Source organism: Chiloscyllium punctatum, chromosome 3, assembly GCF_047496795.1.
Source record: "Chiloscyllium punctatum isolate Juve2018m chromosome 3, sChiPun1.3, whole genome shotgun sequence".
Lineage (NCBI taxonomy): Eukaryota > Metazoa > Chordata > Chondrichthyes > Orectolobiformes > Hemiscylliidae > Chiloscyllium > Chiloscyllium punctatum.
Genome location: NC_092741.1, coordinates 58,802,584 through 58,829,212, shown reverse-complemented (window position 1 = coordinate 58,829,212; position 26,629 = coordinate 58,802,584). Strand labels below are relative to the sequence as shown.

At 40.1% G+C, this 26,629-nt stretch overlaps 1 protein-coding gene across 5 annotated transcripts in view; it reads left to right on the top strand.

The window, feature by feature from the left end:
- Positions 1–23,164, top strand: part of mdn1 (midasin AAA ATPase 1) — a 189,269-nt gene extending 166,105 nt beyond the window's left edge. For all 5 annotated transcript variants that reach the window (XM_072553757.1, XM_072553755.1, XM_072553754.1 and 2 more), the window contains exons 90-102: positions 303–455; positions 2,886–2,987; positions 4,895–5,096; positions 5,218–5,385; positions 9,545–9,705; positions 12,174–12,263; positions 15,554–15,669; positions 17,321–17,495; positions 18,113–18,186; positions 20,529–20,643; positions 21,155–21,218; positions 22,055–22,197; positions 22,572–23,164. In XM_072553757.1, coding sequence (XP_072409858.1) covers positions 303–455; positions 2,886–2,987; positions 4,895–5,096; positions 5,218–5,385; positions 9,545–9,705; positions 12,174–12,263; positions 15,554–15,669; positions 17,321–17,495; positions 18,113–18,186; positions 20,529–20,643; positions 21,155–21,218; positions 22,055–22,197; positions 22,572–22,757 — 1,749 coding nt within the window. In that variant the 3' untranslated portion in view covers positions 22,758–23,164. The remainder of the gene's footprint in view (positions 1–302; positions 456–2,885; positions 2,988–4,894; positions 5,097–5,217; positions 5,386–9,544; positions 9,706–12,173; positions 12,264–15,553; positions 15,670–17,320; positions 17,496–18,112; positions 18,187–20,528; positions 20,644–21,154; positions 21,219–22,054; positions 22,198–22,571) is intronic.
- The last annotated feature ends 3,465 nt before the right edge of the window (positions 23,165–26,629 follow it).

Below are 26,629 nucleotides of genomic sequence, written 5' to 3'. Positions count from 1 at the left end.
TTAAGTAATGCCTCGTTTGAAGATCTGGCTGATGCTGCATCTGGTTTTGCACTGGAGCTGGTTTTGTGTGAGTGATCCGTTGCACTGTGAAATTACAGATTATAGCGGTGGTGTTCTATTCTTAGTCTGTCACACAATGCAGCTCAATATTGTTGAAAATATATGAATTAATCTTCTGGTAATTAATGTTTTATTTTTGAGACCTGTTCACCATTTTATGAAATTACTTGTGGCTCTCATCACATTGAGAGTTAATGCCGTTAAACATAGGGCCAATTTTATCACCACGTTTTTATTTTCAGGCAGATGAGGACACACAAGATGATCAGGATGTTCCTCAGACTGAGCAGCAAATGGAGCATGAGACTGAAGGGAAGACTGGTGAGGAGAACCTTCAGAGTGATACAGCTGTGGAATTGGCCGGATCTGCTTCGGAGAAGGACAAGGCTAATGAGGTACGATTAGATTATTTAGTGCAAGGAGTGGGAAAAATGCCTTATGCATCTGTGTCTCTGCAAGTTAAACATGCAGTCTCAAACTTTGAAAAGTCTTTGTGTTTCCTATAATTTATTAAACCGAATCTTTCCCATCTACATTTTTCTGATGGACGTTTTCAGCTGGACTGCCTAAATGAGAAAGTAATTTTATTTCATTATCCATCTGTGTTCTCTGTTTTGATTAAATGGGCTGTGCCTAAAGAAAGTTAATGCATGTACATAGGTCATGGCCCAACAGGTGACTAGCTTGCTAGAAGGAAATTCCAGATGATGCCTTGGTGTAAAGCATGCAGCTTTTGCTCTGTTAATGAGTTTCCAGAGTCTTACATTCTGTATTGGAGAGGCAGTTGCTGAAGATTGAACTCATCTGCACAAGAAAATTAAGGCAGCAGAAAATCTAAGCATTTTGGCCCATACTCTAGTACTTTCTGATTGTTAGATGTGGATCCTGAAGGGCATTCTTCTGCCAAATATTTAAGAGAACCAGATATTTGAGAACAGCAGTTGAGAGTGTGGTGCTGGAAAAGCACAGCAGGTAGGCAGCATCCGAGGGGGAGGTGAATCGATGTTTTGGGCATAAGCCCTTTATTAGGAATGATAAGAACAGCAGTAAATATCAAATGTTTTATGAAGCTGGGTTGAAAATGAATTGATTCTTCAGCTTCCCTTATTGCTTTCTTCTCCAGCCATAAAAAGATGGTTAGGCAGGCATGTAGATGGCTGTGATGCTATGTTGAATGTCATTCCCCAGATAGGACTGGAGTTTCAATTTAACAGATGGATCATCTACATAGATTTTCAGTGAGTGTTCACCTTCAGTCTGGTGACTGACAAATTTATGATAATTCTTTTGAGGAGGTAACAAGCACAATAGAAAATAAAGGTAACCAGTATAAGTGATATATTTGGATTTGAAAAAGGATGTTTGATACAAAAGGCTACTTAAAATAAGAGTCCATGGTGTTAAGGGTAGATTATTAGCGTGGATAGAGGATTGGTTAACTAATGAAAGACAGAATTAGGATAAGAGGTGCATTTTCAGGATGGCAATCTGTGACTAGTGGAGTGCAATGTGGATCAGTGCTGGGACCAGAATTATGTATGTATTATATTAAAGATGTTGATGAGGGGGTTGGATGTACTATTGCCAAGTTTGTAGAACACATGAAAATAGGTGGAAATCAAATGGTGATGATGACAAAATGAGCCTATGAAGAGGTATAAGTGAGGCAACAGAAACATGGTAGATGGGAAATAATATGGAAGAATACAAGAGTGTGCATTGTGGCAGAAAGAAATCGAGGAGCTAAATATTATTTAAATGGAGAAAGACTGCAGAAAGCTGCAGCAGAGGGGGATTTGGGGATCCTCATGTATAAATCACAAAAAGCAAGTTCAATGGAGAATAGAGAAGGCAAATGAAATATTGACCTTTATTCTAAGGGGAATAGAATATTAAAATAGGGAAATCTTTCTAAGACTATTCAAGGCATTAGTTAGATCACAGTAGGAATACTGTGTGCTGTCTTTGTCCCCTTTGTCTACAGGAAGATATACTAGCAATGGAGGCAGTCTAGTGAAATTGTGCAAGCTTGGTCCCAGCTCTGGAGGAACTATGGATGAAAGGTCAGGCCTGTACTCGATGGAACATGAAGACTGAAAGATGACCTTATTGAAACATTTAAGATTCTTGTGGATTTGAAAAGGGGAATGAAGAAAGGATCTGGGAGAGTCTTGAAGCAGACATTAATTTCCAAAGAATTACCTAGTTATGACATATGAGGAGGGTAGTTATTTTCAGGCTAGAGTGAACCTGTTAAATTGTTTACTGCAGAGGGTTGTAGAGGCTGGGTTGTTAAGTATGTTAAAGACTGAGGTAGACCGATTTTCAATCACTAAGAGAATCGAAGGTTATTTTGAGAGAGGAGGAGGTGTAAATTGTGCCCTCATGAGAGAAGTGATGCCTATAAGTAAGTGTGTGTTAATGCTGTTGCAATGTCATTAATTGCAACATGCTTTTTGGCAGGTAGTTACTCTAATGGAGTTATTGAACTTTCTAAGGAAGTAATATTATCCTTAAGTTTAATTCAGAGTATGAAAGCCATGCGCTTCCTCGGCTTTATTGTAACCATTCTGCTTCAGGTGCTTATTCTTCTGAGTTTCAGTCAGTACTTTTAAATAATCTATCAGCACACTAAATCATTCGGACAAGAAGTTGAAAAGCTCCACAGAAATAAAGTTGGAAATCTCAATGTTAATCTAAACTGATCAAACTAACCTGATTTAAAATTATAAAGTACACAACTCCCAATAAAAGCTCCATCCCATAGAGCAATTGTTATAATTCTGATATGCAGCCCATAATTTATTTGATGTTGGATCTTGCAGGAACAAGGAAGTGGGGCTGCAGATGCAAACCAGTCCGAGGGTCATGAGTCCAAACTGATGGCAAGGGTTGCATCTCAAAAACAATCCCAGGACAAAACACAGGTAGAACCACAGCTCCATTGATGGGCAGCATTGTGTTTTGACAAACATGCAGCAGTTGTATTTTTATACTTTATGTTTTGTAGTTATGTTTTTGTAGTCTTACTTTTGTATGTTTTCAATTACGTCAGGAGCTCTGACCGTTTGTTTTGATCAATTGTTGTCTCTAACCAAGCAACTATATATGCAGTTTAGTACTCATAATCAGCTATCAATTTTGCAAGTTAACCATAATTTTGTTAGGGTTGTTCAAAAACAAGTCTTCTCTTTCACCATGCAGTAAAGTCTGTCCTGGGGTAACAGCAGAAGCTATTTCAATGAAGTACTGGAGGCACTGACTGGAAATTTGAAAAAATATAATGTCATCTAAATGACACTGTCACTAATGTCCCAGTCAGCAAGGAACCCATGGAAAGGAAGAAAGATGCCAGCAATTGATTGCCACAAGTTTCCAGACAATTTATGACTTTATTTTTAGTTTTTGAAAATGTCATACTTGACTTTGACTTCTTCCTCAGTTTCATGAAGTTATCACACTTTAATGGCTCATTAAAACTTAGCTCTGGGATAAGTTTAAATAGTGCAAGTGGCATTAATGGCTTGATAATTGTTAATCACCCACCCTCTTCCCAGAAAAGGGTGAGATAAAATGGGAAGTCTTGTTCCTTCTCTAGCAAATTGTTGAGTTTTAAAATGGTGATTTTAAAAAAAATTACTTGTTTGTTTGTTTTTTCTTGCTCCAATGTATTATCCACTCTTGTTATTTCAATACTCAAGTGGATATTGAATTTGCTCCTCACTCCCAGTCTTTTCTGTTTTCTCATGTCATTGGTTTAGAAAATGCACTCGAAATCCAGTTCAGAAAGCTCCAGATGCCCTGGTGCCTTTCCTACACTGCTATTAGCTTGCAGTCACTTGTGGGAAAAATCATTCCCTTCTTTTTATGTGAAAAGTGCAGGAAAAAGTCCTAACAAGATGAAGTGCAAGTTCCCCCAGTGCAGCAAATTAAATGTGTTGTATTTTTTATATACAATATCAGACTCTGGGACTGCATTAATGAATTACACAGCACTCTACTGAGCTCTGACAGGGGTCTTTAAGGCATTCCCGTACATATGTAAATAGATCACAAAGAAACCAGGCAAGACGCACACATTATGGGTGGGAAAGAACAAAACAAAATTCATGAAGTACAGTTCTGTCACCAGTCTGAATTACAGGCATTGGTGAGTTGTTTGCCTTCAGTTTCCTTCCCATTCCTTTTCACTCTTTTGAGGATGCAACATTGTGGACATGCCATTTCTCGATTTTTATTCAATGTCAGTGTCTCTAAAGGTGGTTTTTCCCATTTTCCTTAAAGAATGGCCTTTGCTTTCTCCACTTACAGAAGGGAGAGGAGGAGAGATTTTAGGCGCATTCTCTTCCATGAGCTTAATGTTTCTGCTGTGGTGTCCGAACACAATACTACAGCCAGCCACCCAGGAATCAATCAAAATCTTGCTGGTGTGCTGTGCATTCCTGAACACAACCCCACACAATTGGTTCTGGTTGGGAAAAAAAATCAAAAACTTGTGAATTGGCAAAACACCCTTGAAGAGGCGCATTGAAATCTGAGATGTTTATCAACCTTCCAGCAACATTATCGTCCACACTCCTTTAGTTTAAAGCAGAATCTTTTCTCCTTTGTTAGTCCACAGCCAAAGATTAAAAGTAGTCTTTACTACTTTGGATGGCAATCAAACTTCAGGAGATGTGGATACATGTCTAAAGTAACTCCCTCCCCTGTATGTCCTCATGTCTGTTATGTTAAGTATCATCCATAAATTCTGTTGCACAATAGTTTACAAAGAAAGATAACCAGTTTTTACAGATATTTTTTAAAAAATACTGAAACTATTTTCTTTCTCAAGAGTTACAAAAGGAAACCCGGTCGTACAGATCATGAAAGAGCAATGGGTGATCACAATGAATGTGTGAGCAAGCGACTGAAGATGGTGGAAACCGATAATGCAGCCAACTGGGACATGGCCCATACAGAACAAAAAGTGATGGACGCAGACATTTATGAGCATGTCAAAGAAGACAGTGAATCCTTTGATGCTCAAACATTTGGTGAGTTCAGAATTATTCAAATTCAGAAATTCGTATAAGAGATTCCTTGACTCTGTCTCAACCATAAAATGTATTCAGGAGAAAGATAATGGACCCTAATCTTACAAATTGCTCATTTTAGATGTAGCCACAGCAGAGCAACAAAATCGAAGCGGATCACAACAGGAAAAGGAGATCAAAGAAGAGACTGAATCAATTGAAATGGAAACTGATCAGGAAGAGGAATTGCAAAGTGTAGATGTACAAGAGCTGAAGCCAGAAAAAAAGTTCTCATCTACAAATGTACCAGGTAGTTAGACACACAACTACAGTATACAAGGGGTGCTGACTTATGAATGCTTGTACTTATGTACCCGATCCCATACATGCTTTAAAATTTAATGACCCAACATACGAACATTTCCCGTACTTACGAATGGCTGTTTTCCATTGTCCTGAGTTGGGCTTTGACTTGTGAAAGGACTGTAGAACTGAACTCATTTGCAACCTAGGGAATGCCTGTAAATTAATTTTAAACTTCATTTTACTTTTAATGGAAACTAATGCGCCAGCAACTAAATTTCAAGGTACGACCTGACACACTGAAAATCATGAACACAGCTGAGTGGGTGAGTGTGTTGTGAACCATTACGAGTATTGTTGCAACAATACAAGGCAATCAGTGAGACCGCACCTGGAGTGTTATGCACAGTTTTGGTCCCCTTATTTGAGGAAAGATGTAGTGGCATTGGAGGCAGTTCAGAGGAGGTTCACTAGATTGATCCCACAAGTGAGGGTTCTGTCGTAGAAAGAAAGATTGAACAATTTTGTTCTTTACTGTCTGGAATTTAGAAGGATAAGGGGCAATCAAATTGAGGTATTCAAAATGATACCAGGTCATAGTGTGGATAAAACAGGCGTGGAGCAGATGCTTCCTCTTGTGGGATGTTCAAGGATAGGGGGTTATAGCCTTATGAAAAGGGGTAGCAAATGTATGGATTTTTAGGATTTTAATTCTCCAGGATTCCTGCAGAAGGGCTCATGCCCGAAACATCGATTCTCCTGCTCCTTGGATGCTGCCTGACCTGCTGCGCTTTTCCAGCAACACATTTTTAGCAAATTTAAAACCAAGCTGAGGAGAAAGTACTTCTCCCAAAGGGTTGTGAATCTGTGGAATTTGCTACCCCAAAGTGCAGTGGATGCTGGGACAGTGGGTAGATTTAAGGAGGAGTTAGAGAAATGTTTAATTGGTATTGGGTTGAAGGGTTATGGGGAGAAGGCAGGAAAATTGGGGTGAGGAACATATTAGCCATGATTGAATGGCAGAGCAGACCCGATGGGCCGAATTCTGCCCCTATATCTTATGAACTTATTAGGAGGTTGCAAAATGATTATGGATAAGTTGAACGAGTGTGCAAAAAAACAGGTATTTGGAGTACAGTGTGGGAAAATGTGAAGTTGATCCCTTTTAGCAGCTGAGAATAACTGAAGAATTCTGAGGTGCAGAGGGTTCCAGGCGTTCTAGTGCATGAGTGACATCAAATTAGTCTGCAGTCACAGTGAGTAATTAAGGTGGCTAATGGAATGCTACCCTTTATTACAAAAAGAATTAAACCCATAAGTAAGAATGTTACACTTCATTATGCAGCCATTGGTGAGACTGCATCCCTTACTTAAGGGAGGATGGAAATGCATTTGAGGTGGTTCAAAGGACGTTACAGATTGATACCTGGAATGAGTGGGTTGTCTTACGAGGATGACTTGGACAGACTGGGCTTGTTTTCACTGGAATTTAGAGGAGTAAGGGGTGACTTGGTTGAATATTATAAGATCCCAAATGACCTTGATAAGGTGGACTTAGAAATTGTTTCATCTTGAGGGGGGAGAGGGGTCCAGAACATTGTTTTAAAATTAGGAAGCACTTAGGTCTCTGAGTGTTGTGCAAGTTTGGGACTCTCTGCCACATAAGATGATGGACTGTGTAGAAATATGAGTCGAGAGTGTGGTGCTGGAAAAGCACAGCAGGTCAGGCAGCATCCGAGAGGCAGGAAAATTGATGTTTCAGGCAAAAGCCCTTCATCAGGACTGAGGCTGGGAGCCTCCGGGGTGGAGAGATAAATGGGAGGGTGGGTGGGGAGTGCAATAGGTAGATGGAGGTGGGGCTAATGGTGATAGGTCAGAGGGGAGGGTGGAGTGGACAGGTGGGACAGGTTATGAGAGCGGTGCTGAGCTGGAAGGTTGGAACTGAGGTAAGGTGGGCGGAGGGGAAAGGAGGAAGCTGGTGGGGTCGGAGGGTCCTGAGGCAGAAGGTGAGGCATTCTTCCAAAGGGAGTGGCGATGGAGGTGGTCCAGGACCTGCATGTCCTCAGCAGAGTGGGAGGTGGAGTTGAAGGGTTCGGTCATGGGACAGTGGGATTGGTTGGTGTGGGCGTCCTGGAGATGTTCTCTCTGAAGCGCTTTGCGAGTCGGTGTCCTGTCTCTCCTGGGAGGAATGAGTATAGTAAATGACATTGGATGTGGAAGGCTCCTTTCGGGGCCTTGGATGGAGGTGAGGGGGGAGGTGTGGGCGCAGGATTAGCAATTCTGCAGTGGCGGGGGAAGGTGCTGGGAGGAGAGGGTCGGTTGCTTGGAGGCGTGGACATGATGAGGTCGTCACGGAGGGAATGGTCTTTATGGAAAATGGATAGGGGTGGGGAGGGAAATATATCTCTGGTGAGGTCCAGTTGTAGGTGGCGGAAATGGCAGAGGATGCTGCGATGTATGCGGAGGTTGGTGGGGTGGAAGGTGAGGACCGGGCCATTAGATTAGATAATTAGATTAGATTAGATTACTTACAATGTGGAAACAGGCCCTTCGGCCCAACAAGTCCACACCGACCCGCCGAAGCGCAACCCACCCATACCACTACATTTACCCCTTACCTAACACTACGGACAATTTAGCATGGCCAATTCACCTGACCTGCACATCTTTGGACTGTGGGAGGAAACCAGAGCACCCGGAGGAAACCCACGCAGACACGGGGAGAACGTGCAAACTCCACACAGTCAGTCGCCTGAGGCGGGAATTGAACCCAAGTCTCTGGCGCTGTGAGGCAGCAGTGCTAACCACTGTGCCACCGTGCCGCCCCATTCTGTCCTTGTTGCGGTTGGAGGGGTGGTGGTCGAGGGCAGAGGTGCAGGAACTGGATGAGATGTGCTGGAGGGCATCATCGACCATATGGGAGGGGAAATTGCGGTCTCTTATGAAGGAGGCCATCTGGCCGCGATGAGTCCCTGCTGTACGACAGCCTGCAGCCCATGGCTGATCATGCCACCTCCACAACTGCTGGCCCGGCAACAGCTGTCGCACCTGCCTGCCAGACAACCGTCACCGCGACCAATACGAGATCCACTGTTGCTGAGATCAACATAAGGCCTGACCAAGACAACACTCACGCCCCCTCTGTTGCCGCCGCCACAGTCACTTCTGCCCCCTCCAACATCACCCACCCGTGACTTCCGCCCCTTTCGTGACTGCTGCCACAGCCACTTCCGCCCCTATGTCATCACCTACAATACACTGTCCGCTACTTGCACCCCTGCAGCTGCCATCATTGCAACCACTTCCGCCCACCTTCCCCCCCTACCCCCCTTACCCCACTTACAACCTTCCAGCTCAGCACCTCCCTCATGACCTCTCCCATCTGTCCATCTTCCTTCCCACCTATCCACTCCAACCTTTTACCATTACCCCCACCTTCATCCACCTATTCTACCTTCCCCCCGCTCCCCCCTCTTTTCACCACCCCCCCCACCCCCCCCCCCCCCCACCCCCGCCCAAGAATCCTACCTGGACTTCAGGGGTTAAGTTATGAGGCGAGATTATGAGTTCAGCCTACTTTCTCTAGAATTTAAAAGGTTAAGGGTGATCTGATCAAAGTTTTCAAGGTATTAACAGAAAAAAAAGGGACGATAAACTAATTCTACTGGTGAGGGATTCTAGAACTAGGGAGCATGGTCTAAGAATTAGGAACAGACTGTTCAGGAGAGTTATTAAGAAGCACTTTGACACACATGGTGATAGATATTCGGAACTCTTCCACAAATGGCAGTGGATGCTGGATCAGTTGTTAGTTTTGAATCTGAGGCAGATATATTTTTGTTAAGCAAAGGTATTAAGACATATGGACCAAAGGCAAGTATATGGCTTCAAGCCTTGATCTCGGTGGCAAAACAGACTCCAGTGGCTGAACAGCCTCCTCTTGTTCCTGTGTTCCATAATAATTTATTTAATGCCTTATTGTTAAGTATGAGTTTGTACACAAATTGGCTGTGGATTTTTTGTTAACATTACAACACTAACCCCTCCAGAGAACTACTTCATTTGCTGTGAATTATTTTCAGCAGTCAAGCGCTGTAAAAAATCAAAAGTTTTTGAGATTTAGTTTGAACTCCAAGTCAGTAAAAACATATCGGCTGTATTTGCAGGACCCGACAGCAATCTTGAAGGAGAGTTTCAGCTTCCCAAACCTGAAGAGGTGGATGCTGCAACAGATGACTCGGAATCAGAAAGTGAAGAGATTCCTGAAAGGAGCAGCGAATCCACCATTCACACCAAGCATGAACTGCTAACTGAGGACTTTGAGCAAGTATGAAAGTTTACAGATAAAAGCAGAAAGTGCTGGAGAAACTCAGCAGGTCTAGCAGCATCTGTGGAGAGTGAAACAGAATTAGCATATCAAGTGCAGTATGATTTTGTATCTGAAGGATGGTAGAAAATGATTTTTATGCTACTGAAAAAATAGCCAGGAAAACAAATATTTTTATCTTTTCTGTATTATTTTAAACTTTTATGATTGTACTTTAAGCTTAACTCTGTTTCCCTCTTTGCAGAGGCTGCCAGACTTAGATTCATATGTCATAGAGCGTGGAAACTGAGCCTTCGGCCCAACCAGTCCATGCTGGACAGAATCCCAAACCAAACTAGTCCCACCTGCCTGCTCAGGGTCCCTATTCCTCCAAACCTTTCCTATCCATGTACTTATCCAATTGTTTTTTTAAATGTTGTAATTGTATCGGCATCCACCACTTCCCCAGGAAGTTCATTCCACATGTAAACCACCCTCTGTAAATAAATTTGTCCCTCGTGTCTTTTTTTGAATCTCTCTCCTCTCACCTTACAAATCTGTCCGTGGCCAAATCCTAAAGCATGTTGCACCGAGACGGATTCTGTTGCAGGTGATGGGGAAATCAACAAGAATGAAAAGCCTATGTGACCACCTCCCCTCAATTGTGCCTGCTGCAGATGTAGCTGTATCGATAGTATTGATAAGAATGAGTACTGCTCGGTCATTTGGAAGACAAAATCGCATCTTCAGATTGAGGATTCTCCTCAGTACAGTATGTAGCATTATCAGCGTACTAAATGAAACAGACTTCTAACAGATTCATAAACTTAAAGTTAGGGCATCCATGAAGAGTTGAGAGCCATCAGCAGAATTGTACTTAAACACAACCTGTATCCTCTTGGCCCAGCATATTACCCACTCTACTATTACCAACATGCAGAGAGATCATCTATTGCTTAATGAGAAATGCAGGAGTGCATGTCAGGAGCAGACAAGACATTCCTAAAAATGAGATATCCGTCTGCTGGTTAACTTGCATACCAAACAGTGAAAGTAGCATGCAATAGACAGGGCTAAGGGATCCCACAACAAACTGATCCAGACTGAATTCTGCAATCTTACCACAGAATCACAAATGATAATGGACAATTAAACAACTAACAGATTGTTGAGGCTCTACTAATATTCCTAGCCACAGTGGTAGGGATGTCCAGCCCATCACTGTTCGAGTGAAAGCCGATATATTTGCATCTATCCTCAGCTAGAAATGCTGAAGAGATTGGCCTCCATCAGTGATCCCAGCCTCTGAGATGCCAGTCTTCGGTTAACCAATGAAGGCAAAAGCTATGAGCCATAACAAAATTCCAGTGAGAGGACTGAACACTTGTACTACAGGATTAGCCATGCCCTTGGCCAAGGTGCCAACCTAGTACAGACACAACATTGAAAACTATCTTGAAATGTGGAAAAATGCCCCAGGATTGCCCTGTCCACAGCAAAGGACAAAGCCCAATCCAGTCAAATAGAACCCTATCATGCTACTCATTTGTCGGTACAGCAATGGAAGGGGTCATTGCTGAGTTTCTCCAGCATTTTCTTTTTAGTTCAGAATTCCAGCATCCACAACACTTTGCTTTCATTTTTGTGATAGTTTAGCACCTTTCCATTCGGTAAAAGTAAAGCTGAGCAGGAATGTTTTTGAATCATAGTAGTTTGTTGGAGCATGGTTGTGGGTTATACAGCAAACAAGCAGAAAGCACAGGCTGCTACTTTATTGTTATACTGCTGAACAAATGACTTTTGAAGAAAGTGTCATGGTAATTTTCTTTTGTACAAGGTATGGAGTGAAGTTTGAAGTGGTAACTTTCAACCATGAGTTCCTAAACTAAACAGAGCCTTTGGGAAGTTAATGGCATTCCCATTGTGAGGGAAATTAAAGTGGTTTTGGGTATTGGGCTGGGCATCAACTTCATTGCAGCTGCTTTTGGTGCCCCTGTTGGGAAATGGTGAATGCACAGAGGGATCATACAAATGAAAGGAAATAATGATGTGACACATGAACTATGTTCAGTTGTCACTGGGATAAATATGATCATATTTTATAAGACAGTTCTACACTGCAAACTAGTTAAGGACTCTGGAAATAGAACAGAACCCCACATTCTCCTTTACTTACACATCTCTTGTTCAGTCCAAATCAGGATTTAACATTTACACTTTACTGCCAAGGAGAATTCACAGTTGCAATCTAATGCAGGTGACAAATTAATCACTGCCAGTATGTTTAGCTGGGACCTGAAGACGGGTTTCACTCAAAACGCCAACTTCTCCACCACCTGATGCTGCCTGGCTAGCTGTCGTCTTCCAGTGTCCTGCTGTGTATTTTGGTTTCCAGCATCTGCAGTTATTTTTTGTCTCTGACCAAGTATGTTTGGCTATGTCTTTGTGTTCTACCATTTTCTAGTTAAGTGATACAGTTTGTTTTCCAGAGAGTTGTTCCTGACCCAGCACAACTACGTAAGCAACTCGAAGAACAGCTGGATGCTTGGAGAAATGACAAGGCTGGAAGTCTAGAAGAGGTAAGGAAATGACCAGAATTAATGAAATGATGCATAAAGGAAGGATGAGATCATTATTTGAAAGATAGAGGGCACATTAGCCTTTTATTCGGTTTTAAATTCATCATCCGTAAAGTTGCATATGTTGAAAAGATTTAATGTTGTAGACATGTGCCCCAGATTTAGTTTTGCTTTTAAAGCATGTCAAAGACTGATGGAAAATGAAATCAAATCTCTGCCCCTTTGGTATGTCCAGCTCCAGCTGATGTAATCAGAATTTTAGTAAACTTGTCTGGCCTACTTACTATTGTGTACAAAGGAGCCAAATCTTCTGAGGACTGGCAATCACATTCTGATTGTCACTCTGCTCCTTTTCATCGACACTCCCCTAGATCTCCATGTTTCTGGCCTGAACTTCTGATATGGGCCTCTGGTGAAATGCACAGCATACTTGTTCAGGGACCTTTCTAACATAGCAGTGGATTACTGCCAAAGACCAGTCCCGCCTCCCTTTTTACAGTCATGGTTTCTTTATTCTGGAGTTCATAGGACAAGAGGCACTTTGATAAGATAAGGAGAGATTTTTATGTGTGCAAGGTCAGTGGGTGAGGGTGACGTTTGGGTAGGGGTCGTTGTGTTTGGTCGCCTGGAGTTGACTGGTAAGTCGGGGGTGTCCCCAGGAGTTACCCCAGGAGTTGGAGAATATTTAATCCCCCTCACCATTCCTGGATAACTGAACAGGTAAGTTGGAACTCTGCAAAGTCTGTAATTCAAAGTTAAAGTTGTAGGCTTTCTCCGAGGGTTCTGTACGCAAGGTAATCATTCACTGGGTACATAAACTTCCTGATCAGTTAGGAGGTATGTGTGCATTGAGAATTCCTAGTGATCCTGTCCATGCATCTTTCAGGGTATACTGCTGTCGTACAATCTTCTAATATATTTTGATCAATTATATCTGAGTAAGTTAATCCATCCAAGAAAGATTTCAAGAAATGTAGAAATATTGAGCGCTGTATGTTGCTGTAACTCAAGATCAGTGAAAGCTGAAGGGTAATATAACTGCATTAAATCTAATCAGCACCCTAGCCATGGACAGTTAGGTCCTAGAAGTGAGCACCTCTTTACCAAGTTAGCTGCTCACAAAAACAATTTTTAGAGCAGATGCTTAAACTAGCTTGGGCACAGGGAAATAATGTATGTTCTCTGGACATAGAACAAGAAAAGGCCCTTTGGCCCTGTGCTGACTTTAATGCCAATCTAAACTAATACCATCTGCCTGCATGTGATCTGTATCGCTGTGCTACCTGCCTGTTCACATGTCTGTCTAAATGCCTCTAAAACATGGCTATTATAATCTGCTTCTACCACCACCCCAGCAGCATGTTCCAGGCACTTTCCACTCTCTGCATTTTTTATTTAAATTGCCTCTCAATTCCTTTAAAGCTTCCCTCTCTCACTTTAAAACAATGCCCCCTAGAATTTTATATTTTCACCCTAGGAAAAACACTCCCAACTGTCCACCCTTTTTCCATGCCGCTCAAAATTTTATGTAATTCTGTTATGTCGCCCCTCAGACTCCATTGCTCTAGCAAAAATAATCCAAATTTGTCTGAACTCTCCTTTCTAGCTAATGCATTCCAATCCAGGCAACATCCTAGTAAACCTCTTTTGTGCCATCTCCAAAGCCTCCACGTCCTTACTGTAGTCTGACCTAATATTTTCCACTGATTCTTGTTGGATAGCTTCAAAGAGCCCAGGACCCAATCACTGTGATTCTCACTGACATTGCAATGATCCCAGCTGATGTAACGTGTAGACAAATCAGATCTCAGCTGAGTTGATCGATGTTTTGTTTTTATTTACCTTGGACTCTTCACTGCACCATAAGCACGCACCGCTGCAGATTTGGTTTTAGCAATACAACTGAAGTTTATTATGCAAAATAAATGTAGATTAAAAGAGAATAAAGCATAATTAGAAAGATATAAACTCGTGCTTTTCTATGTTTACTTTGTCTGTTAGTGAAACACTCCCAAAGCCAAGAAATTCTCGTTACCACTTAGATTAGATTGCCGACAGTATGGAAGCAGGCCCTTCGGCCCAACAGGTCCACACCGACTCTCTGGGGAGGAACCCACCCAGACCCATTCCCTATCCTATATTTACCCCTGACTAATACACCTCACACTACGGGCAATTTAGCATGGTCCATTCACCTAACCTGCACATCATTTGGATTGTGGGTGGAAACTGGAGCACCCGGAGGAAACCCACGCAGACATGGGGAGAATGTGCAGACTCCACACAGGCGGGAATCGAACCTGGGTCCCTGGCACTGAGGCAGCAGTGCTAACCACTAAGCCACCATGCCGCCCAAAAGAAAGACTTCAGAAAATTTGTAGTCTTGTAATCATTAAACCCCAACATTCACATGCCATTGGTTCAAATCCAAACTCTAAAATACTTGATATTAAAATAGATGTATGAACCACACAATTTGTGACATAATAAGCACACTAAATCTATTGATTGGTAGGTTGGCTACTCAGAGGGAGTGCTGGGAAGTTGTGGGTCATGTGGTGCTGTACTAAAGTAAAAGGCTGCACTTAAGGAAGAGGACAGGGAGAGAGATCTGAATGGTACTGTTCAAAATAAATTAGTTCAACAAAACTTTTCACTTGGTTTACTCTTTGAAAAGATTTTTCATTCGCTGTGCTACAATATGCGCAGATTCCTTCAGTCACAGTTCAACCTAGGAATTCAAAATTAGAAGGCATGAAATCTTTGAGTTCTTACAATTTCTTTAAAAATCACTTTTGGTGGTCTGTGGTGCTGTAGTATACCATGGGTAGCAGAAGTGAAATTGACTTCTACAGTTTGCATCTTCTAGACCTAAATATTGATTGTGGGATGCCTGGTATAGATGCTCTGCTTTTCAAACATGTGAATTAGGAACTGAAATGGGCCATTTGGCCCCTCTAGTCTGTTCCTGTCATTCATTTAGATTACAACCTCAGTTCCATAGTCCTCTGAGAGGAAAAAAAATCCTTCTCATTTCAGTCTTGAATAGGAGTCCCCTCATTTTTAAAACATCCTCTAGTCCTGCAATGTCAGGTTCTAACAGTAAAAGTTGGAATGTCATGGAAGACTGAGTTATTATTCCTTGGGACACTTCTATACATGCAATCGCACATAAGCCCAATTCTGTAGAACTGATAACCTGCCAATATTGGGAACATAATTGTTGAACTGTTATTTTTCCACTATATTTGATTTTTGTTTTCCTCTTCTTTTATTTTTGTTATTGTCAGGAGAAAGCTGCTGCTGAGATGTGGCAGCAGTACCAGGCATTGACTGCTCCCCTGTCACAGCAACTGTGTGAACAGCTTCGGCTTGTATTAGAACCCACCCAGGCAGCAAAACTCAGGTCAGTGTATTCATCCCTCTCTTTCCCGTTAATATGTAAATTGTAAGGGTTTTTCTTTAGTCAGAGGGTAATAATGGAATCAATATAACAGATGATGAGCAGTTTAACATTCCAGATGATTGAATTAGAATCCATTCTGTTCTAAAATTGTAATTAGCTTTTTCTCCTTTTGATCTTTTGTGGACCACAGATTTGAGTTTCTCCAACAACAATGCAAGTATGGAATAGACACTGATAACAATTGGATAATTTGTTTCATTCTTACAGGAAAATGCTTTATTTCCCAAATTTAAAGCATTCAATATGTAACTTTAAAAGGTTCTTATTCTTGCTTTCTCTTGTGGATATATGCACTATGATTTGGATAAATCTCTAGAATGGAGCTTACACTGTATCTATTAAATAGATACAGTGTTTCATTTTTAAAGAAGCTAGTGTTTTGTGCACAGCATACATGCCTTCCACCAGTTTATTCACCTGAAATGATATTACTCAGTTTAATTTGTCTTTTATTACCATTACATTCTTACCCATCTGGACCAGGATTGAAGTTTGCTATTACCTCTCAATGTGAATTCATTCAGTTTCTCAAGGTGGCCACCGACTCCTATGTCTTATTAACGCAAGTGTTTTGTCTGATCAGTTGGTCCAAAGTCTGTTGTAATGACAACAAAAAGTATCATTTTTGCCATATTTTCCTGTGAAATCAATAGCAACTTCTGCCATCTTCACATGTATAATTTGAAGGTGAAATTTAGAATTTACTGTCAGTGATGACAGCAATCTTTAGAAGTCACTGAAAAAGTGACTGATTAAATTCCAATTTGTGCTGTAAAGGTGATATGTAAAATTCTCTAAGAGTTATTCTTCACTACAAAAAATAGTAACTGGGGTTTTAATGGCATAATAAGGCATATCTACTTCTGAATAACTTTGCAGAAACTGGAGAACTACCTTTTATTTTTTTAAATGTTAAATTGGATTATAATTTTTGATATTTCAACTTGGAATAACCCCACAGAAACTGGTATTTGTCATGAAATCACCCTTTATTTACACATGGAGAGTCCTTTACACTGATCCAGTTCCCTCAGAGCCAGCTCTGAGTGAACAGCACCTCTGACAATCCTGTTCTTAGCTGTCAGACAGGGCTCCCTAATTGGGACTGTTAATCTGGTCCAATCTGGGAACACACATTATATGAGGTCCACCTGGCTGATCTCATTACAATCACTGCACAGTTTCTAATATATACTCCAATTTTATTTTGCTCTCTAAAATTTATAGGAAGTAAGTCATAGTTTGGTTTGTTTTCCTGGTTCACTGTCGAAGAGATTTCTTCAGCGTAATATGCTGCTTACTTTGTTTTATGACAGTACTATTGCTGGACATCTGCTGAGTCCCTCGACTCGGCACCAGGTTTAAATTAATGCCAGAATAGATGAAAATCACACCATAGAAACCACCAGTTATTTCTATGTATAGTGGATCATGGATAGCTGGATATGTGACATTTGTCGAACAGTTCCTCTATTTTAGAGACACCTGTCAGTACTACTTTAATTTCTTTGTTGTCTATTAAAAGTTTTCTAAAAAAACAAATGAATGACGTAGTTATTTCTCTTGCGTATTCCCAAATATTTGTACACAGAGGTGATTATCGAACTGGAAAGCGATTAAACATGCGAAAGGTTATTCCCTACATTGCCAGCCAGTTCCGTAAAGATAAAATCTGGCTTCGTAGAACAAAACCAAGCAAGCGGCAGTACCAGATTTGTCTGGCTATCGATGATTCTTCTAGTATGGTTGACAATCATTCCAAACAGGTATGTTGTTAGAAAGTTAGGTTTGAAGTTGCAGAATTGAAGTAATCAGACATTTGTGTTAAGAGAATTTGGTGACCTGAGACTTATACTGGCACAAATTCTTTCAAATTCCATTTCTACTCATACACTTGCCTGTAAGTATATACATGCAATCTATCACATAGAATACCATGTTCCTTAATTTGAAACTGCCTCCACAATTATAACCATTGGGTTATAATTTTTGATATTTCTGCAGTAAAGCAGTTGCTTTGGATGGTCTGCCTAAAGAAAAAACAAATATTTACAGAAGATCAACAGTCTGTCCCTCCTGATAGCTGGCTTAGTAACCAGTGTGATATTAAAGCAAAGCAGCCAGGAAAATGTCAAGATTTGCTATTTGATTTGTGTTGTATTAGCTCATCTGCTCATCTGTACACGCAAACACAATGGATTCTCTCCAAGTTAAGTTTGTTTCCTTGCTTGTGGAGTGTAAACCAAGACAGACAATTCGAATCACCTTTTCATAAAGTACTTCTTTCTCTTGGTTTTATTTTGCAGTTTTGAATTGCCAAGTTAATCCAGCCAACTCCTTGACTATCCTAATGCGCTTTGTGTTTTGTTTTTCTTTACTATAGCTAGCCTTCGAATCGTTGGCTGTGATTGGAAATGCACTCTCACTTCTAGAGGTTGGACAGGTTGCTGTGTGCAGGTAAGCATGAATGAATGTCTAGAACGTTTTTTACGTAAGATGACTTCTTAGAATAGCAATGCTTATCCTCTCTATATTCATTTGCAGCATTTTAATGTTATAAATTATTTGTAATAATTTGTAATAATACTTTGTTTTTCCTCAAAAATCAAGTATTGATGCTTTACATTAAATCTGTGACGGATGATAATGAGAGAACTATGTTTTTTGTATGGTCTAGGGCCATAGAACATGTTTTAAGAGTTGGCTTCTGTCTTTCATATTTAGCCACAAGAGAGAACCTGAGTCCAAACTATGGTCAAAATAGTTAATTTTTTGAATTGGCAATCTGGTTCAAGTTTTTGTTCAAATTGCTTTGCATTAAACAAAAATAGTTTGTAAACCAACTCAATTGGGTTGGACTTTGGAATTTTTATTGCTTTATTCATGCATTAAGAAGTAATTTGAAATAACTCCAAGGAGACATCAAATCACCCTTTATTTATATGTACAGTACATAAGCTCTGACCAGCCAGCTCCAAGCCAGTCCCCAGGATGAAGAGACTCTGAATCTCCTGTTTATTTTTGTCAACAAGGGCTCTCTGGCCCAGGTTAACAATATCTATCATGGATCTGATAGTCAATGATATCCATCAGGACCTGCTGCCAATCACTACATATTTGTTAACGTTACTATCTTTAGTGACAACTGAAAATGATTTATCACTTAAAGTAATCATTTTAGCTTAACATGTAGTTCATTATCTTTTGAGGACCCTGTAATCTAATTTTGAATAACTCGAGATGATCTTAAATTATCAGTACAGACTTCATTTCATTGGTATTCAATAGTCAATTTCTTAACATATGCTTTGGAAAGATGCCTATTAGTGCTTTTTCAAAAAAAATGCATTTAAGAGTCTCTTCAAAGTCACTCCACACACAATTAATGCAAACCTGTGTGATGATCTGGCAAATGAAGTGCAATGGAGAAAAATGTGAAATCATCCATATTGGCAGAATGAATAAAGAAGAAGCATATTATCTAAATAGTAAAATGATGCAACAAAATCTGCATATCTTAGTGCATGAATCACAGCTGGTATGCAGGTACAGCAAGTAATCAGGAAAACTAATAAAACATTTTTTATTGTGAGGGGAATTGAATGCAAGAGTAGGGAGGTTATGCATCAATTATGAGGGGCACTGGTGAGACCGCGTCTGAAGTACTGTGTGCAACGCTGGTCACCATACTTATGGAAAGATTTAATACAATGGAAGAAATTCAGAGACAGTTTATTAGACTAATACTTAAACTGAGCAGATTGCCTTATGTGGAAAGACTAAACAATCCAAGCCAACGTCTTCTGGGGTTTAGAAGAGTCCGAGATGACTGACTTGAAACACAAGATCCTGAGGTAACTTGACCATGTGGCTCTTGAAAGCATGGTTCCTCTTGCAGGAGAATCTAAAACTAGGGGTCATAGTTTAAAAATAAAGAGTCACCCCCAGTTAAAATAGATGAAGAAACCTTTTTTTTTACTGAGCGTTGAGTCTTCAGAATTTCCTTCCTGAAAGGGCAGTGGCTCAGAATCTTTAAATATTTTTAAGCCAGAGGTCGATAGATTCTTGATTACCAACGGGGTGAAAGATTATCAGGAATATGCAGCAGTGTAGAGTTGATGCTAAAAACAAATCAGCCATGATCTTATTGAATAGCAGAGCAGGCTCTATGGACTGAGTGGCCTATTGTTGTTACTGGTTCGTATCTTTTGATTATGTGGGTCGGGCTGGTTTCCCAGTACAATTTCTTTTAACACAGCACTTGACTTGTACTTGAAATTCCCCAGTATTTTGCAAATATTTTGCCAACTTCAAATAAATTGCATGCAAAATAATAGCACATGAGGTAAAAACAATGACTGCAGATGATGGAAACCAGATTCTGGATTAGTGGTGCTGGAAGAGCACAGCAGTTGAGGCAGCATCCAAGGAGCTTCGAAATCGACGTTTCGAGCAAAAGCCCTGATGAAGGCTAGTGGAAATTCAAAACCAAAGTTCAACATTTGTATGTTGCATATGCACGTAGAAAAGTTACAGATTTCTGGTAACCTACCATCACCATGAAAAATTTATCCCATTTCATGTCTTATGATTTTCGTGTTTTTTTTTTAAATCTCGTGTTTTTTTTTAAAACATGCTTGCTATTTCTTGGGAGACTTCAATGCTGTTATAAGACCCATTCTGGTACTATCTTATTTGCTGTCTCACCAAAGCTGCATATGTGGTTATCGATTTTCTTGCCTGTGCACACTGTCCTTGTTAACATTCTTGTTAACTTCCATCCTCTTGTCGTTTGTCAGCTTTGGAGAGAATGTCCAGTTGCTGCATCCATTCCATGAGCAATTCAATGATCAGTCAGGGGCAAGGATACTGAGGAGCTGTCAGTTCCAACAGAAGAAAACTAAGATAGCTCAGGTTTGTGCTGATACTAACAGTTATTGTTGAGAAGAAGAATGTGTGCCAAGCAAAAGTGTATGTTTGTGTAAAGTTTTTTTTACATCGAGGATGTAGCACAGTCTAATTTGTGTTAGACAGTAATAAGATCTTATTTTGCCTCTTCAGTACTAGGACCGTTTTATAGTTCCCCTCTTTCGCAGCTGAAGTCACAGACTTTGTTGAGTGGGCAATTAGCCTATTTTGTAGTAATATTAATTTGTTAATATTATTATAAATTAATTAGTTTCAGAATCTTAAACCATTGTGTAAATAATGAAGATATCTTGGATAATCTTATTTTTAAAATCAAACAACATTGTTGATTAGTGTCGTTATAAGAATTGTCAGACAAAATTTTCTTTGAGAAAATAAATACATTGAATAAGAACTGAGCTCAAAACAGAAAATTTCATCCCTTGGATCATTTCTGCTTGCATGTTTGTGAAAGATAAAGTAATGCAGCTAATTCTGATTTACAACTTCGTTGCAGTTTCTGGAATCTGCTGCCAATATGTTTATTGCAGCACAGGACCAGTCCCAGTTGGGAAAACCAGGTCAGAGCTTTAACATATTAATGCACTGTTTACTGTCCACATTCAATAAGCCTTCTACACTTTTGTGCCACAATCATATATTATTAGGTAAGCAAAAGACAGTTGCCAACTTGCATTGAAAATATCAAACAAACAATGATAGTGGTTCAGGCTGCACTAAATCTCACTAAGACATTTAAGCACTTCTGAAAGATGCACTAAGAAATTATACCAAAGTTTTGTGCACCTTCTTGTGTAGGTGAAAATATTGAAGGCTAATAGGTTCAGTATTCTGTTCTGATTCAAATTAATTTTGCAGGTGTTGCTGTGCTCTTGAACAAAGAGTTAAAGCTAAAAGTTAAGTTCTATTGTGAAGCTTCAATTTGTAATTTTTATGCATCCTAGCTGCCTACTACTTTAAAGAACATGAAAATCCAAATCCCCTAAGAGTGTTAGCACGGAACAAATTGAGCATTGATGTCCACTTCCTGATCATCCTCAACTGAAACTGAATGAATGCAGAATCCTGTCGTCGAGGAATTAGTCATACTAACATTGTTGAATCTCCCAGTGGGATATGAAAATTGAGAATGGCAGTAAGCTATAACACCAGTTTTCAGGAAGTGCCCTGTATGGTTTTAGTGGCACGCGAGGGAAAACCGTTTTTTAATTGGGATTCTGGCAGTGGTATGTTGAGATGACAGAAGGGTTCGAATGGTTAGTGAAGCAAAAAGGCATTTTAAGAAATATGTTAAACTGGTACAATTTCAAAAAGAAGCTTTGATTAGCCTTTTATATATAAACTAAACTAGTGAAATAAATTCCATAATCGTGGAAAAATACTTTTTTTTTGGCAGAAATAGCACAGTTACTGTTGATAGTGTCTGATGGACGAGGTCTATTCTTGGAAGGGAAAGAGCGAGTTACAACAGCTGTTGAGACTGCTCGACACAGCAATATTTTTGTCATCTTTGTTGTACTGGACAATCCTAACTCAAAGGTAAGAGCTATGCAATTACTAGCAATAAACTTGAATAATTCCCATTGAAAACTCGGTGAGTGAACTAATTCATGCTCTAGTTTATAACTTTGTAAAATGTCACTCACTTGCCAATGAGATGGGAGAAGCAGAGATAATGTCACATGCTTTGGATCATATTGAAGTTATACTATTGAATGATGAAAGTTATTCTATTTTTGGTTGTATATTGATGAGACAAAGGTTATGTACATTAAATTAGCAAATCTTTTCCTCTCATTACCTTGCCATTATCAAACCAGTCAGGTAGAAGTTAATGTTTAATATTAGCTGAAACATGGTGTAGAAGCAAATCTTCTACAGTCTTATAACTTTTGTTTTTGGTTACATTCCAGGATTCTATTTTGGACATTAAAGTCCCTATATTCAAAGACCAAGGTGAAAGTCCAGAAATTAGATCATATATGGAAGAATTCCCATTCCCGTTCTATATAATTCTAAGAAATGTGAATGCTCTCCCAGAGACACTCAGTGATGCTCTTAGACAGTGGTTTGAACTAGTGACGGCAGCTGATCATTAACACAATGGAATGCAGAGTTGACATGTTCCATATTGTTCATTATTGTTGCAAATCATTTAATGCACATACTGTAATATTTAATGTACTATTGCAGATTAGCAGCAAAGAGAAACCTTTGTTCTGTGACTGAAAATGTGATGTTAAAATTGAGCTTTTTAATGTGAAAAGCTCTGTTCACATGAGAACTGTACCACTGTGTTCATAGGTTTATGCCAAAGGCACAGTTTAATATACGAAATGTGAGAACCTGTCTGAGGTTTGAGTGTCAGATGTTGTTTGGTAATGTGGATATTTGTTTCAAATGTGACCTTTAAATGAAACTGTTAGTGTGCTACTTGGAAATAGAGTGCAATCCCAAGTATGAAGCTTTGTATTTTTTTGTATGTCAATAAATCAGTTACTAAATACTTGCTGCTATCTGCTTCTTGAAAAGTTATTGGTTCTTTCGGTGACACATGTTACATTTGAATGTTGGGAATTTCCTTTGAATGAAAACTTGTTTTGGAATGAAAACTTTCAAATGAATTATAAAGAAAGGCTGGATAAGTTGGGACTTTTTTCACTGGAGCATAGGAGTTGAGAGGCAACCTGATAGAAGTTTATAAAGTAATGAGGGGTTTAGATAGAGTTAATGGTGGAAACAGGCCCTTCAGCCCAAGTCCACACCGACCCTCCGACGAGTATGCCACCAAACCATTCTTCTACATTTACCCCTGACTAATGCACCTAATCTACACATCCCTGAACACTATAGGCAATTTAGTATGGTCAGTTCACCTATCCTGCATATCTCTGGATTGTGGGAGGCAACCAAAGCACCCAGAGGAAACGCACGCAGACACCGGGAGACTGTGCAAACTCCACTCAGACATTCGCCCAAGGCTGGAATTGAACCTGGATCCCGAGTGCTGTGAGGCAGCAGTGCTAACCGTTAAGCCACCGTACTGCCTGTGTTTGTCTTTTCGCTACTATGGGGCACATTTTTAAGGTGAGAGGAGAGTGATTTGAAATAGGTGAGGGGGGAGATTTTTTTACAAAGAGGGTGGTTTGTATGTGGAGTGAACTTCCTAAGGAAGTAATGGATATGGGTACAATGTTTAAAAGACATTTGGATAAGTAAATGAATAGGAAAGGTTTGGAGGGATATGGGCCAGGAGCAGGCATGGACTGAAGGGTCTGTTTCCATGCTGTATGACTCTGATATTATTTAAAATCTTTCAGTTTTTGATCTCAAATCAGTGTGGTTGTGGGCCAAGGACACACTTTTTTTTCCCTAGGCAATGATGGAAACCATTTTATTCCATTGGCTGTGGGAGGAAAAAAAAATCTACACTGAGGTGTCTTGATTTATTTTCCAGTAAGCCTTGGTTACATTTGCCAATGCCTAAAACACACAGATCTTACCCTCCTTGTTTTAGTACACGTTCTCTGCACTGAGACCTTGGCATCCTTCCCAAAGACTGGCATCAAGAGTTGAGCAGGAATGCTTCAGTTAAGGATGAATTACTGATTTCATTAAGATGCAGTTAAGACATCCTTACTGGCTTTTATCCTGGGTAGATTAACAGAATTTAAAAGGAAACAAATTCTCAGAACCTTGGTGCCGGTATCAGTATTAAGCGAACAAATAACCAATACAGACTTGGCCTCTTGTCAAGCAAACTTTATTGGTAAATTTCTTTAGCTTTGTCAACAGATTGTACGTTGATTGGGAACAGATTTTATAGTAAGTTGCTGATGCTACTATTAATGGCAATTTCATTCTGGGCGCAACACAGATACAATCTTGAAGTACACCTAACATTCAAAATCACTATAGACAAAGGAGAGAACCACAAATCAGAACTGATTGGGAAACTTATACTGAGCAACTCTCGTCTCTCAAGACCTATGCAACGAGTTCCTTTTTTCAGTCTTGTGTTGTACTTTTGCTATCTGAACCACATACTGAAAAATATCCCATGGTTTTAAGAGTTTACTTTTTGACACATCCTATTTGAAAAGGACCACATTGCAAACTGACACTTCTAGGTTCAAAGAAGGCCAAGATCGAAACTGCATTTGAAATCAACATTTCTGGGGAGACTGTTTCAGTTCATTTCAATCTAAAAAGACACCACTACCTGAGTTTAGATGATAATCCAAGTGGTGCAGTATGGGCAGTCTAAAAAACATGGAGACTAGATCCAGGACCAGAGAATAAGCTGAAGGTAGCATTAATGGTCTGGATGGTGTATATTCACCATAAGCCTAATTGAAGTGATTCTGCTAAATCCTAAAAGAAAAGCTGAGTGTTTTGGAAAAAGGGGCTTTAAAAGACTTCACAAGTGATATTTGGTGAGTGGATTGCAGAGCCAGCTAATAAAATCTTTTTTTAGGTTTATTTATTAACATGATTTAGTGTTTATAATTAACTTTAATTTGCCTGTTATGTCATTGTTTAACTGGATGTGAATACGTGTTTTAGAGTATAGCAGGTTACCTAGAAGGTATTTAGTGTTTGCCTTGACTCATTGAAATTTGTGGCTTCATTCTTTCAGTAAAAATTGCTTGTTACAACTTTGAAGAATTCTCACTGTCAACAAAGTGACTGCATGTTTAGTCTACTTGAGAACACTTGTTTGGTACCAGAGATCCTATATGTTAGGGACCAGGCCAGACTTCCTCAAAACATTTCAAGAAAGTAGCCCAGATCCTACCTTTGCTAGTTGTGTTAAGTAAGTGTAACACTGTTAGAGTCATAGAGATGTATAGCACAGAAACAGACCCTTCAGTCCAACTTGTCCATGCTGGCTAGATATCCCAACCCAATCTAGTCCCACCTGCCAGCACCCGGCCCATATCTCTCCAAACCCTTCCTATTCATATACCCATCCAGATGCCTTTTAAATGATGTAATTGTACCAGTCTCTCCAATTCCTCTGGCAGCTCATTCCACACACGCACCACCCTCTGTGTGAAAAAGTTGCCCCTTAGGTCTCTTTTATATCTTTCCCCTTTCACCCTAAACCTATGCCCTCTAGTTCTGAATCTCCCACCCCAGGGAAAAGACTTGTGTCGACTTATCCTATCCATGCCCCTCATGATTTTATAAACCTCTGTAAGGTCATCCCTCAGATTCAGACACTCCAGGGAAAACCTGTCCCTATAGCTCAAATCCTCCACCCCTGGCAACATCCTTGTAAATATTTTCTGAACCCTTTCAAGTTTCACAACATCTTTCCGATAGGAAGGAGGCCAGAATTGCAGGCACTATTCCAACAGTGGCCTAATCAATGTCCTGTGCAGCCGCAACATGACCTCCCAACTCCTATGCTCAATAATCTGACCAATAAAGGAAAGCATACCAAACGCCGCCTTCACTATCCTATCTACCTGCGACTCCACTTTCAAGGAGATATGAACCTACACTCCAAGGTCTTTGTTCAGCAATGCTTCCAAGGACCTTACCATTAAGAGTATAAGTCCTGCTAAGATTTGCTTTCCTAAAATGCAGCACCTCCCACTTATCTAAATTATACTCCAGGAGGGATGCAGCTGTTCAAGGCACATAGTTTTAAACCAAGGTTCAATTCCAGCTTAGGGTGACTGTCTGCGTGGTATTTGCACATTGTCCTCCTGTCTGTGTGCGTTTTCCTCAGGATAGTCCGGTTTCCTCCCACAGTCTAAAGGTGTGCAGATTAGAAGAATTGGCCATGCTAAATTGCCCATAGTATTCTGGGATGTGTAGGTTAGGTGCATTAGTCAGGGGAAATGAAGAATAATAGGGTAGGGGAATGGGTCTGAGAGGGTTACTCTTTGGAGGTTCAGTGTGGATTTGTTTGTGCCAAATGGCCTGTTTCCACACTGTAGGGATTCTATGATTACCAAAT